The following is a 12,973-nucleotide window of genomic DNA, read 5'->3' as shown; positions in this document are numbered from 1 at the left end:
CAATAAGTTGGGTGAATTTTGGCCCATTCCCCCTGACAGAGCTGGTGTAACTGAGTCAGGTTTGAAGGCCTCCTTGCTCGCACACGCATTTTTCAGTTCTGCCCACATATTTTCAATAGGATTGATGGCCACTCCAACACCTTGAATTTGTTGTCCTTAAGCCATTTTGACAATAATTTGGAAGTATGCTTGGGGTCATTGTCCATTTGGAAGACCCATTTGCGACCAAGCTTTAACTTCCTGACTGATGTCTGGAGATGTTGCTTCAATATATCCACATCATTTTTCTTCCTCGTGATGCCATCTATTTCGTGAAGTGCACCAGTCCCTCCTCCCTCAAAGCACCCCCACAACATGATGCTGCCACCCCCGTGCTTCACGGTCGGTGTTCTTCGGCTTGCAAGCCTCCCCCTTTTCCCTCCAAACATAACGATGGTCATTATGGCCAAACAGTTCTATTTTTGTTTCATCAGACCAGAGGACATTTCTCCAAAAAGTACAATCTTTGCCCCCCCATGTGCAGTTGCAAACCGTAGTCTGGCTTTTTTATGACGGTTTTGAAGCAGTGGCTTCTTCCTTGCTGAGAGGCCTTTCAAGTTGTCGATATAGGACTCTTTTTTACTGTGGATGTAGATACTTTTGTACCTGTTTCCTCCAGCATCTTCACAAGGTCCTTTGCTGTTGTTCTGGAATTGATTTGCACTTTTTGCACCAAAGTACGTTCATCTCTAGGAGACAGAACGCATCTCCTTCCTGAGCAGTATGACAGTTGCGTGGTCCCATGGTGTTTATACTTGCATACTATTTTTTGTACAGATGAACATGGTACCTTCAGGCGTTGGACCAGACTTGTGGAGGTCTACAATTTATTTTCTGAGGTCATGGCTGATTTCTTTAGATTTTTCCATGATGTCAAGCAAAGATGCACTGAATTAGAAGGGAGGCCTTGAAATAGATCCACAGGTACACCTCCAATTTACTCAAATTATGTCAATTAGCCTATCAGAAGCTTCTAAAGCCATGATATAATTTTCTGGAATTTTCCAAGCTGTTTAAAGGCACAGTCAACTTGGTGTATGTAAACTTCTGACCCACTGGAATTGTGATACAGTGAAATATAAGTGAAATAATCTGTTTGTAAACAATTGTTGGAAAAATGACTTGAGTCCTGCACAAAGCAGATGTCCTAACCGACTTGCCAAAACTATAGTTTGTTAACAAGAAATTTGCGGAGTGGTTGAAAAATGAGTTTTAATGACAACAACCTAAGTGTATGTAAACTTCCAACTTCAACTGTATGTGTGTGTGTATGTATGTACAGTGGGGCAAAAAAGTATTTAGTCAGCCACCAATTGTGCAAGTTCTCCCACTTAAAAAGATGAGAGGCCTGTAATTTTCATCATAGGTACACTATAAAAGACAGGTGTCTTTTATACTGATAACAAGTTCAAACAGGTGGCATTAATACAGGTAACGAGTGGAGGGCAGAGGAGCCTCTTAAAGAAGAAGTTACAGGTCTGTGAGAGCCAGAAATCTTGCTTGTTTGTAGGTGACCAAATACTTATTTCCCACCATAATTTGCAAATACATTCATTAAAAATCCTACAATGTGATTTTCTGGATTTTCTTTTCTCATTTTATCTGTCATAGTTGAAGTGTACCTATGATGAAAATTACAGGCCTCTCTCATCTTTTTAAGTGGGAGAACTTGCACAATTGGTGGCTGACTAAATACTTTTTTGCCCCACTGTATGTATGTATATATATATAATATATATATATATATTAATATATACATACATACATACATACATACATACATACATACATACATACACACACACACATACATACATACAGTGGGGAGAACAAGTATTTGATACACTGCTGATTTTGCAGGTTTTCCTACTTACAAAGCATGTAGAGGTCTGTAATTTGTTTTATCATTAGGTACACTTCAACTGTGAGAGACGGAATCTAAAACAAAAATCCAGAAGATCACATTGTATGATTTTTAAGTAATTAATTTGTATTTTATTGCATGACATAAGTATTTGATACATCAGAAAAGCAGAACTAAAATATTTGGTACAGAAACCTTTGTTTGCAATTACAGAGAAAATATGTTTCCTGTCGTTCTTGACCAGGTTTGCACACACTGCAGCAGGGATTTTGGCCCACTCCTCCATACAGACCTTATCCAGATCCAGATTTCGAGGCTGTCACTGGGCAATACGGACTTTCAGCTCCCTCCAAAGATTTTCAATTGGGTTCAGGTCTGGAGACTGGCTAGACCACTCCAGGACCTTGAGATGCTTCTTACGGAGCCACTCCTTAGTTGCCCTGGCTGTGTGTTTCGGGTCGTTGACATGCTGGAAGACCCATCTTCAATGCTCTTACTGAGGGAAGGAGGTTGTTGGTCAAGATCTCACGATACATGGCCCCATCCATCCTCCCCTCAATACGGTGCAGTCGTCCTGTCCTCTTTGCAGAAAAGCATCCCCAAAGAATGATGTTTCCACCTCCATGCTTTACAGTTGGGATGGTGTCTTGTGATTGTACTCATCCTTCTTCTTCCTCCAAACACGGCAAGTGGAGTTTAGACCAAAAAGCTGTATTTTGTCTCATCAGACCACATAACCTTCTCCCATTCCTCCTCTGGATCATCCAGATGGTCATTGGCAAACTTCAGACGGGCCTGGACATGCGCTGGCTTGAGCAGGGGGACCTTGCGTGCGCTGCAGGATTTTAATCCATGATGGCGTAGTGTGTTACTAATGGTTTTCTTTGAGACTGTGGTCCCAGCTCTCTTCGGGTCATTGACCAGGTCCTGCCATGTAGTTCTGGGCTGATCCCTCACCTTCCTCATGATCATTGATGCCCCACGAGGTGAGATCTTGCATGGAGCCCCAGACCGAGGGTGATTGACCGTCATCTTGAACTTCTTCCATTTTCTAATAATTGCGCCAACAGTTGTTGCCTTCTCACCAAGCTGCTTGCCTATTGTCCTGTAGCCCATCCCAGCCTTGTGCAGGTCTACAATTTTATCCCTGGTGTCCTTACACAGCTGTCTGGTCTTGGCCATTGTGGAGAGGTTGGAGTCTGTTTGATTGAGTGTGTGGATAGGTGTCTTTTATACAGGGTGCTGTAGCTGTGTGTTAGGGTGAGGGTTAAGGAGTACTCACGCTGTGGGAGGGTGTTATAGCTGTGTATTCAGGGGGGGGGGTTGGGTTAAGGTAAGGGTTAAGGGGTACTCACGCTGTGGGAGGGTGCTGTAGCAGTGTGTTCGGGGCGGTCTGACTTTGGCGTTGGATGTGTACATGGGGTAGAAGAGGAGCCAGCTCTCATAGCCTCCCTCCAGAACCATGGGCTCACTACGCAGGATAGTGGTACTGTCCCACTGTGAAGCACACATTACCTCAATGAAACACACTGACTGAGGAAACACACATTACCTCAATGAAACACACTGACTGAGGAAACACACATTACCTCAATGGAAACACACATTACCTCAATGGAAACACACATTACCTCAATGAAACAAACTGACTGAGGGAACACACATTACCTCAATGGAAACACAAATTACCTCAATGGAAACACACTGACTGAGGAAACACACATTACCTCAATGGAACACACACATTACCTCAATGGAAACACAAATTACCTCAATGGAAACACAAATTACCTCAATGGAAACACACTGACTGAGGGAACACACATTACCTCAATGGAAACACACATTACCTCAATGGAAACACACATTACCTCAATGGAAACACACTGACTGAGGGAACACACATTACCTCAATGGAAACACAAATTACCTCAATGGAAACACACTGACTGAGGGAACACGCATTACCTCAATGGAACACACACATTACCTCAATGGAAACACACTGACTGAGGAAGCATTGCAGGGAACACACTGACTGAGGAAACACACATTACCTCAATGGAAACACACATTACCTCAATGGAAACACACTGACTGAGGAAGCATTGCAGGGAACACACTGACTGAGGAAACACACATTACCTCAATGGAAACACACATTACCTCAATGGAAACACACTGACTGAGGAAGCATTGCAGGGAACACACTGACTGAGGAAACACACATTACCTCAATGGAAATACACATTACCTCAATGGAAACACACTGACTGAGGAAACACACATTACCTCAATGGAAACACACTGACTGAGGAAGCATTGCAGGGAACACACATTCCTATGTTATGTTACCTTGTAGAGAGCATCTTTGAGGCTTTGTAAGGTGCTTCCCAGTTTGAGGTCGGTAACAGAGCTGAACCAGTCCAGTAGGATGATGTAATCTACGAACCCCCGTCTCTTCCACGTCTCTCTGGACGCATCGGGTAGATTGGCCTCAATCTGGTTCACTGTGATGCTGTGGGAACAGAATGATGACCTGTTACCCTGTGCAGGGGTGCACAACACACGGCCCACGGGCTGAATGTGGCCCCAGAGAAGACAGCTTGTAGCCCGTAGTGATTATTAGTCGTTTTTAATACATTTATTTGGGCATGGTCAGAGTGGAGACCTGGATCAACCATTACAACCCTCCACCCATCGCTCCCTCCGTACCCAGGGTTGATAGCCTCCTCTGGGACACTGATGACAGTCTGGGTGGGGACCTGGATCTGTGAGTCCTGGAAGTCTCGGAGGCAGCGGGCGTCCATCACAATGACCGTAATGGCCTGGTCCCTCATCATCTTGAACAACCCCTCTGCTGTGATCCCTCCTGCTGATACCGCAGCTAGGGAGGGAGGGAGGTACGGAGGGAGGGAGGTAGGTACGGAGGGAGGGAGGGAGGTACAGAGGGAGGGAGGTACAGAGGGAGGGAGGTAGAGAGGGAGGGAGGTACAGAGGGAGGGAGGGAGGTACAGAGGGAGGGAGGGAGGTACAGAGGGAGGGAGGGAGGTACGGAGGGAGGGAGGTACGGTGGGAGGGAGGTACGGTGGGAGGTAAGGAGGGAGGTAGGGAGGGAGGTAGGGAGGGAGGTAGGGAGGGAGGTACAGAGGGAGGGAGGTACAGAGGGAGGTACAGAGGGAGGGAGGGAGGTACAGAGGGAGGGAGGGAGGTACAGAGGGAGGGAGGGAGGTACAGAGGGAGGGAGGGAGGTACAGAGGGAGGGAGGTACGGAGGGGATAATAAAAGATGGATAAATCAATAAACATCAACCTGTTGTGTAAAACAACTTATATTCATGTCATAACTTCGTATTACCTCAAATTCTGAAACTTTTTAAAAAGCATTTGAGTCAGTTTGCTGGTCACCATCCTTACCTTTTGAAGTTACATTTTTCAACTCCTTCTGCTCTTTTACCTAGAACACAGAACATTACAACTGAGACCACGGCATCTTAAAGGACCAACTCTCAACCACAACAACTGGTGCTGACAGGGGTGGTGTCGACAGGGGTGGTGTCGACAGTGGTGGTGCTGACAGAGCTTACGTATCGACCTCACAGCCTTCGTCAGAGCTGTGGTGTCCTCGTCATCATTCAGGGACCTACCTTCTTGATCTCTTTCCCTGCTTTTGGAGATGCCCTCCCTCCATCTTTCTCCGTCTTATCCTCCCTCCTTTTCTTCTCCTCTTGTCTCTCTTTCTCCTCAAGTGTTTTGCGAACCTCGACTTCCTCGTACCTAAACAAACATACAGACACACAGACAGACAGACAGACAGACAGACAGACAGACAGACAGACACAGACACACACAGACACACACAGACACACACAGACACACACACACAGGAAAACAGAAACAGTAACCTGTAGAAGCATCAGGCTGAGATTCTATAGCTTCAAATCAACATATCTCCGTCTTTGGCAAAGTCCATGTTCTCCTTCAAACCATTCAGGGTTATTGAAGTTCAGCTAAATCCTATGTCAACTGAATACCAGTTGATTTACTAACATCCAGTGCAAAGTGAACGTAATGTCTGTGAATAAACGACGACGACACACCAACCTGAGTTTAAGGCTTTCAGAGAGTTTCTCGGCTTCTTCTATGGCTTTTTTAAAGCTGGTGGGCCCCAGCACGGACAGGAAGAACTCCTTGGACAACAGAGAGGAAAGGTGCTTCAGATGACAGCGGTCTCAACAACGGGAAAAAACAGCTAGCCAAAAATCAATACATTGTGTCGTTGCCAAACGGAATGACTTTTCATAATGTCAGCGAAAATCAAGTACCTTTAGTATTGATGGTTAACGTGAATCCAGTAGCATCCACTTCGACTAAGACAGTACTATTCTATAACCAAATCGGGAAAATCAATAGAGCGTGAAATCACGGTAGGAAGCCTTGTCCTCGTACGGTTCGAACCCTCAATATGGCCAGTATCATAACAGTCCCGTGTGGGAGTGTGGCTCATCACTAGTTCTGCAGTCTACAAGCACACAGCCCGTGTCGGCATCTGGTTGAATCCCTCTTCACCCACTACTTCCCCCCCCCCTGTTCTCCCCTCTACACGCTGCGCCCCCCATTACATTCCTACAGTCTGAAAAACCACTGAATACACGGGGAGATGGGAGCTCCCAGTCTCCTTTAAAACATATCGTATGGCTTGACCTCCCTCTGTGGTCTGAGTAGCAAAACATGGGTCGTATTCACTAGGGACCAAACGGAAGAACAGGGAAGGTTTATAACCTGAACGTGTCCATATAAAGAAACACTTGTTTTTGACAGGGCTACCATCGGTGGTACGGTGTGAACTAACGGACCACGGTTGGTACCTGTTGCTGCTTGAAGTCGGGCCTCTTCTTGATGAGATCATAAACCGTTAGGTATTTCATGTAGAGAACATAGGCCTTCTCCTCGTCTCCATCCAGACGACACTCCTCCGCAGCCTTGAAGATCTTACAGGCACTCTGGACATAGCTGGAACACAGAACAGAATATAGCTGGAACTCACAACAGAACATAGCTGTAACTCACAACAGAACATTTACCATACACTCTGGACATAGCTGGAACACACAACAGAACATAGCTGGAACTCACAACAGAACATAGCTGGAACTCACAACAGAACATAGCTGGAACTCACAACAGAACATTTACCATACACTCTGGACATAGCTGGAAAACACAACAGAACATTTACCATACACTCTGGACATAGCTGGAACACACAACAGAACATTTACCATACACATAGCTGGAACACACAATAGAACATAGCTGGAACTCACAACAGAACATTTACCATACACATAGCTGGAACACACAATAGAACATAGCTGGAACACACAACAGAACATAGCTGGAACACACAACAGAACATAGCTGGAACACACAACAGAACATAGCTGGAACTCACAACAGAACATTTACCATACACATAGCTGGAACACACAATAGAACATAGCTGGAACTCACAACAGAACATTTACCATACACATAGCTGGAACACACAATAGAACATAGCTGGAACACACAATAGAACATAGCTGGAACACACAACAGAACATAGCTGGAACCCACAACAGAACATTTACCATACACTCTGGACATAGCTGGAACACACAACAGAACATTTACCATACACTCTGGACATAGCTGGAACACACAACAGAACATTTACCATACACTCTGGACATAGCTGGAACACACAACAGAACATTTACCATACACTCTGGACATAGCTGGAACACACAACAGAACATAGCTGGAACACACAATAGGACATAGCTGGAACTCACAACAGAACATTTACCATACACATAGCTGGAACACACAATAGAACATAGCTGGAACACACAATAGAACATAGCTGGAACACACAACAGAACATTTACCATACACTCTGGACATAGCTGGAACACACAACAGAACATAGCTGGAACACACAATAGGACATAGCTGGAACTCACAACAGAACATTTACCATACACATAGCTGGAACACACAATAGAACATAGCTGGAACACACAATAGAACATAGCTGGAACACACAACAGAACATAGCTGGAACCCACAACAGAACATTTACCATACACTCTGGACATAGCTGGAACACACAACAGAACATTTACCATACACTCTGGACATAGCTGGAACACACAACAGAACATAGCTGGAACACACAATAGGACATAGCTGGAACTCACAACAGAACATTTACCATACACATAGCTGGAACACACAATAGAACATAGCTGGAACACACAATAGAACATTTACCATACACTCTGGACATAGCTGGAACACACAATAGGACATAGCTGGAACACACAATAGAACATAGCTGGAACACACAACGGGACATAGCTGGAACACACAACGGGACATAGCTGGAACACACAACGGGACATAGCTGGAACACACAATAGAGCATAGCTGGAACACACAACGGGACATAGCTGGAACACACAATAGAGCATAGCTGGAACACACAACGGGACATAGCTGGAACACACAATAGAGCATAGCTGGAACATAGCTGGAGAATTGAACACAGGCCTGTTACCAAGACCAGTGTCTGTATGGTCCTGGTAACAGGCCTGTTGTGTCCAGCCAGTGTCTGTATGGTCCTGGTAACAGGCCTGTTCTGTCCAGCCAGTGTCTGGTACCAGGACCATTTAAATGACATCCATGCCAGAACAACAGCTTACCTCCTGGTGTTGATTTTGTCAGGCTTGACTTCAGCTTTCTTGTTGAGGTCCCCCAGGTTAGTAGAGAGGTACAAGTCCTTCGCCCCGCGGGACACCGCAGGCATCTTCAATGGTGGGTTATATATCACCAGCAGTATACAATGTTCACATATTCCAGTCCTCACCGCTCTGGAAAGACAAAACAATTGAATCAAATAGCTTTTAGTATTATTATTATTAACCCCTTGCCTGCCCCATTCATAGAGGCCAATGACCTTTAGCACCGATTGATGAGGCATCTTCTTCCAGGGGACTTTAAGAGGCCAGACATTCGGTCTGAACGTTAACATGCATCGCTTGTGGTTTTTGGAAACTTAAGGAGGAAGGCCGCCAGAAATGGGTTGGAACTGAAAAATACTGTCAGTTGCAACTGTGATAAAGTCGGTGAGGGATCATCAAATGGACGTATGTTTTGAAGTGGCTGTCCTATATCTGAGAGAAGTAAGAAAGATGAGGACTTTTTAGGATTTGCTTAACAAATATTTAACCACGTATTTATATATATATATATATATTTATATATATATATATATTTTTTTTTTAACTAAAGTACTTCCATTCATGTTTAAACTGGTACCGGGCTGCCTACAGACACGTCTAGTGAGGCTGGTACCGGGCTGCCTACAGACACGTCTAGTTTATTGAAATTGATTGATTTCCTTATATGAAATGTAACTCAGAAAAATAAAAAAAAGTTGCATGTTGCGTTTATATTTTTGTTCAGTGTAGAACCATGTCCAATAGGGTTTTGACGTTTTTGTTAGTAAGCGGTTGTTCTCTGAATGGCCAAGCAAAGTACTGTATTGTGATTTGTGTACCTGGGGATCAATTTCGGGTGTATGATTATCTTTGGCAGTTCAGCTGGAGTAATGCATCCAAGCAAGATGTAAACATGAACTGTGCATTTAGCAAGGCTTCCAAGAAACGAAACCACAGACAATTTCTTTGACGAAATTGTAAATATAATATATATTGGACTTGCTACTAGCTAGTACGTTCGCAAAACTTTAAGTTAGCAAGCCAGGTAGCTTCCTAAGTAATGTTTTATCAGGAAGTGCAGTAGCTAGCCAACCCCCCATCTGTCAAGTTAGTTTGTTAGCAGGATAGCTAGCTTATTAGCTAAACTAGGCTAGCTAGCTTTCACTGTAGTTGTTTACTCGAACAGGCTCTGTCAGCTTATGGATGTTTAGCTAGGTAACGACAAAAGACGTTATAACCGTAACTATAACGGCGAATAACCTCCAACAGTTATTGCAATGAAGAGATAGCAAGTGAATACGTTTGAAAAGAGGAAATAATACAACTTACCATAACGTTGCACTGTTGTCTTGTTCGGTTTTTTCTAGTGTTTTCCGATAGTTACCACAGCCACAAAGTAAAAATTGGCTATGTCGTAAAATTGTATTTTTTTAAATAAATGTGTTTTGGGGGCTTAATTTTGGGTTAGGTTTATGCGTATGGTTCGCAGTGTGGTTACGGTTAGGTTTATAATCACATTTAAAGAATATATATTTTAGAAACAGGCGGGGTTTATGACTGTGTGGCTGTGGTAACTAGTGACGAGCCTTAGTCAGCTGACTCCTGATTCCCGGAAGAACTCAAAATGGCAAAACTTTATCAACCATGTAGAACACACCACTGCTAGAATCAACCCGATTTTTCTAAACAACAACCGTTGCTACGTGAGGCCTATTTGATCGATTAGAAGTTTCGTAATGGTTAGGTTGTTATGAATTTACTGTACTGAAACAGCAGGAAGCAGGTCTCGAACCGTTGACCTTCTAGCCAGAAGTCCAGCGCGCTATTTACTGTGCCGCAAAAGCATGCTCGACCGGCAGAGTCGATATCCGCGCTTATTAACTCAGGGTCGTTACAGTACTAACATAAGTGGACGTGGCATTTCGGCCACTTTGTAAAAATCTAGTTGTGCTTGTTTTCTTAAGATACTGATAGAGGACTAGTGGTTAGAGGGGAGGCAGGTAGCCTAGTGGTTAGAGGGGGGGCAGGTAGCCTAGAGGGGAGGCAGGTAGCCTAGTGGTTAGAGGGGGGGCAGGTAGCCTAGAGGGGAGGTAGGTAGCCTTGTGGTTAGAGCGTTGGGCCAGTAACCGACAAGGTACAAATCTGTCGTTCTGCCCCTGAACATGGCAGTTAACCCACTGTTCCTAGGCCGTCATTGTAAATAATAATTTGTTCTTAACTGACTTGCCTAGTTAAATAAAGGTTAAATATATCTATATATTTTTTAAATAAAAAAATAGAGAGAAGTAGGGTACTTTATTTTGCCCCTTTGGATGTGGAAGTTGGATCTCTTTCAGTTGTAAAAAAACAAAAGTTGCTTCCACTTCCCCCAGAAGTTGACCCCAGGAGGTCAATCAATCTTATGATTTCCTGTTTGCAGTTTTTCAAAACTACCGACAAGTGCCTTGCAGTTGAAATGATTGTTTTTTTTGATCCAAAAAAGGGGTAAAGCTAGCTTTAGAGCAATGACTGCTAGCAGATACCAGTAGACTTTCAATTGGTAGTTACATTCTTGTTCCATCGGTGCAACTCCCGTACAGACTCGGGAGAGGCGAAGGTCAAGCGTCCCCCGAAACACAACCCAGCCAAGCCACACTGCTTCTTAACCAATGTGTCAGAGGAAACACCATACACCTGGTGACCATGTCAGTGTACACTGCACCCAGCCCACCACAGGAGTTGCTAGTGTGCAATGGGACAAGTACATCCTTGCGGGACAAACCCTCCCCTAACCTGGACGACACTGGGCCAATTGTGCACTGCCCCATGGGTCTCCTGGTCGCTGCCAGCTGCACAGAGTCTGGACTCGAACCAGGATCTCTAGTGGCACAGCTAGCACTGCGATGCAGTGCCTTAGATCACTGCGCCACTCTGGAGTCCCTTTTGCAGTTACATTTACGGAATTTATACATCTTAAGACTAAAACGCCTGATTTCGGGCACTAGGTTCGCTGGACATTACAGATAATATGTTTACAATACTTATTTTATTGATATCCCACCGGTTAATAAGTCAGAACACCATAAAATAGAGGAATATATTATATGTGTGACATTCAACAAAATAAAATGGTGTCTGGGATCTTGGTTGAACAAGAGGGAGTGTTCTCTACACCCTGCGCAGTCGATGCACTGCAGAGCTGCGGGTTTGCATTATGGTTTGCATGCGAGCTCCCGTGCTGTCAAAGTGCTGTCTGTAGTGGATTTTCTGATTTGTCTATTTGCACATTCCTTTCCAGTAGGCTAATAATAGCCTGGTAAACTAGGCAAGAAAGATCGACAAAAAAAAGGACATAATCTGCTTATTCCTCCGTTTTATTATTGTTGCAACACAACAGCTTTTGTAGAGCACAGAATCCTTAAAGGGATACTTCAGGATTTTAGCGTTATCGCAACGACTGGAAGTCTACTAGTATCTGCTAGCAGTCATTGCTCTAAAGCTAGTTAGCTTTGGGTCACGAAACTACCTCTAACTTTCCTTCATACTGGACACAGAAAGATAAATATGGTATAAATATGCTGCTGCTCCAGTTTCAACTGTTCTGCCTGAGGCTATGGAACCCTGACCTGTTCACCGGACGTGCTACCTGTCCCAGACCTATTATTTGACCATGCTGGTCATTTATGAACATTTGAACATCTTGGCCATGTCCTGTTATAATCTCCACCCGGCACAGCCAGAAGAGGACTGGCCACCCCACATAAGCCTGGTTCCTCTCTAGGTTTTGGCCTTTCTATGGAGTTTTTCCTAGCCACCGTGCTTCAACACCTGCATTGCTTGCTGTTTGGGGTTTCAGGCTGGGATTCTGTACAGCAGTACGAAGGGCTATATAAATACATTTGATTTTGATTTATCCACGAGTTCATAAAGGGCCTCATTGCCAAAATCTCAAAGTATCCCTTTAAGTTCCATCACTGCTAGTATATTAATAAATATCTCATCCACTCCTTCACAACCCGGGTGCCTGCTGTGCTGTCTTCTCCATTAATCATTATTTATGTAACAACATCTTTGGCTTTCAAACAAATTCATGTTAACTTTAAAAAAAAAAAATTGACAAACATAACATAGTGTCCTATGTTATTCTAATAGGAGAAATACATTGAATTACCAATTCACTAGTAACAAAGGAAGTTCCTCCTCTCCTCACAGTCCCTGGTTCCCCAATGCTCTCCCTCTCTGGCCAGTGTCCCACAGCGGAGGTGTTGGGTGGGGCAGTCTGAGCCAACCTCCTCCCAGTCCAGGCCTGGTTCTCCAGGGGTCCC

The 12,973-nt window shown here is 44.2% G+C and overlaps 1 protein-coding gene across 2 annotated transcripts in view; it reads right to left on the bottom strand.

Moving 5' to 3' along the window:
* LOC139411748 (ubiquitin carboxyl-terminal hydrolase 8-like) overlaps nt 1–10,112 on the bottom strand; it is a 28,932-nt gene extending 18,820 nt beyond the window's left edge. For both annotated transcript variants that reach the window (XM_071158446.1, XM_071158447.1), the window contains exons 1-9: nt 9,999–10,112; nt 8,652–8,819; nt 6,771–6,915; nt 6,007–6,092; nt 5,550–5,679; nt 5,320–5,359; nt 4,619–4,790; nt 4,259–4,421; nt 3,259–3,400 (exon numbers count right to left, since the gene is read on the bottom strand). In XM_071158446.1, coding sequence (XP_071014547.1) covers nt 3,259–3,400; nt 4,259–4,421; nt 4,619–4,790; nt 5,320–5,359; nt 5,550–5,679; nt 6,007–6,092; nt 6,771–6,915; nt 8,652–8,755 — 982 coding nt within the window. In that variant the 5' untranslated portion in view covers nt 8,756–8,819; nt 9,999–10,112. The remainder of the gene's footprint in view (nt 1–3,258; nt 3,401–4,258; nt 4,422–4,618; nt 4,791–5,319; nt 5,360–5,549; nt 5,680–6,006; nt 6,093–6,770; nt 6,916–8,651; nt 8,820–9,998) is intronic.
* Nucleotides 10,113–12,973: the final 2,861 nt, after the last annotated feature.

This window comes from Oncorhynchus clarkii, chromosome 6 (assembly GCF_045791955.1).
Source record: "Oncorhynchus clarkii lewisi isolate Uvic-CL-2024 chromosome 6, UVic_Ocla_1.0, whole genome shotgun sequence".
Taxonomy (NCBI): domain Eukaryota; kingdom Metazoa; phylum Chordata; class Actinopteri; order Salmoniformes; family Salmonidae; genus Oncorhynchus; species Oncorhynchus clarkii.
The sequence above is the reverse complement of the archived record's forward strand: the minus strand, read 5'-3'. Positions and strand labels throughout refer to the sequence as shown.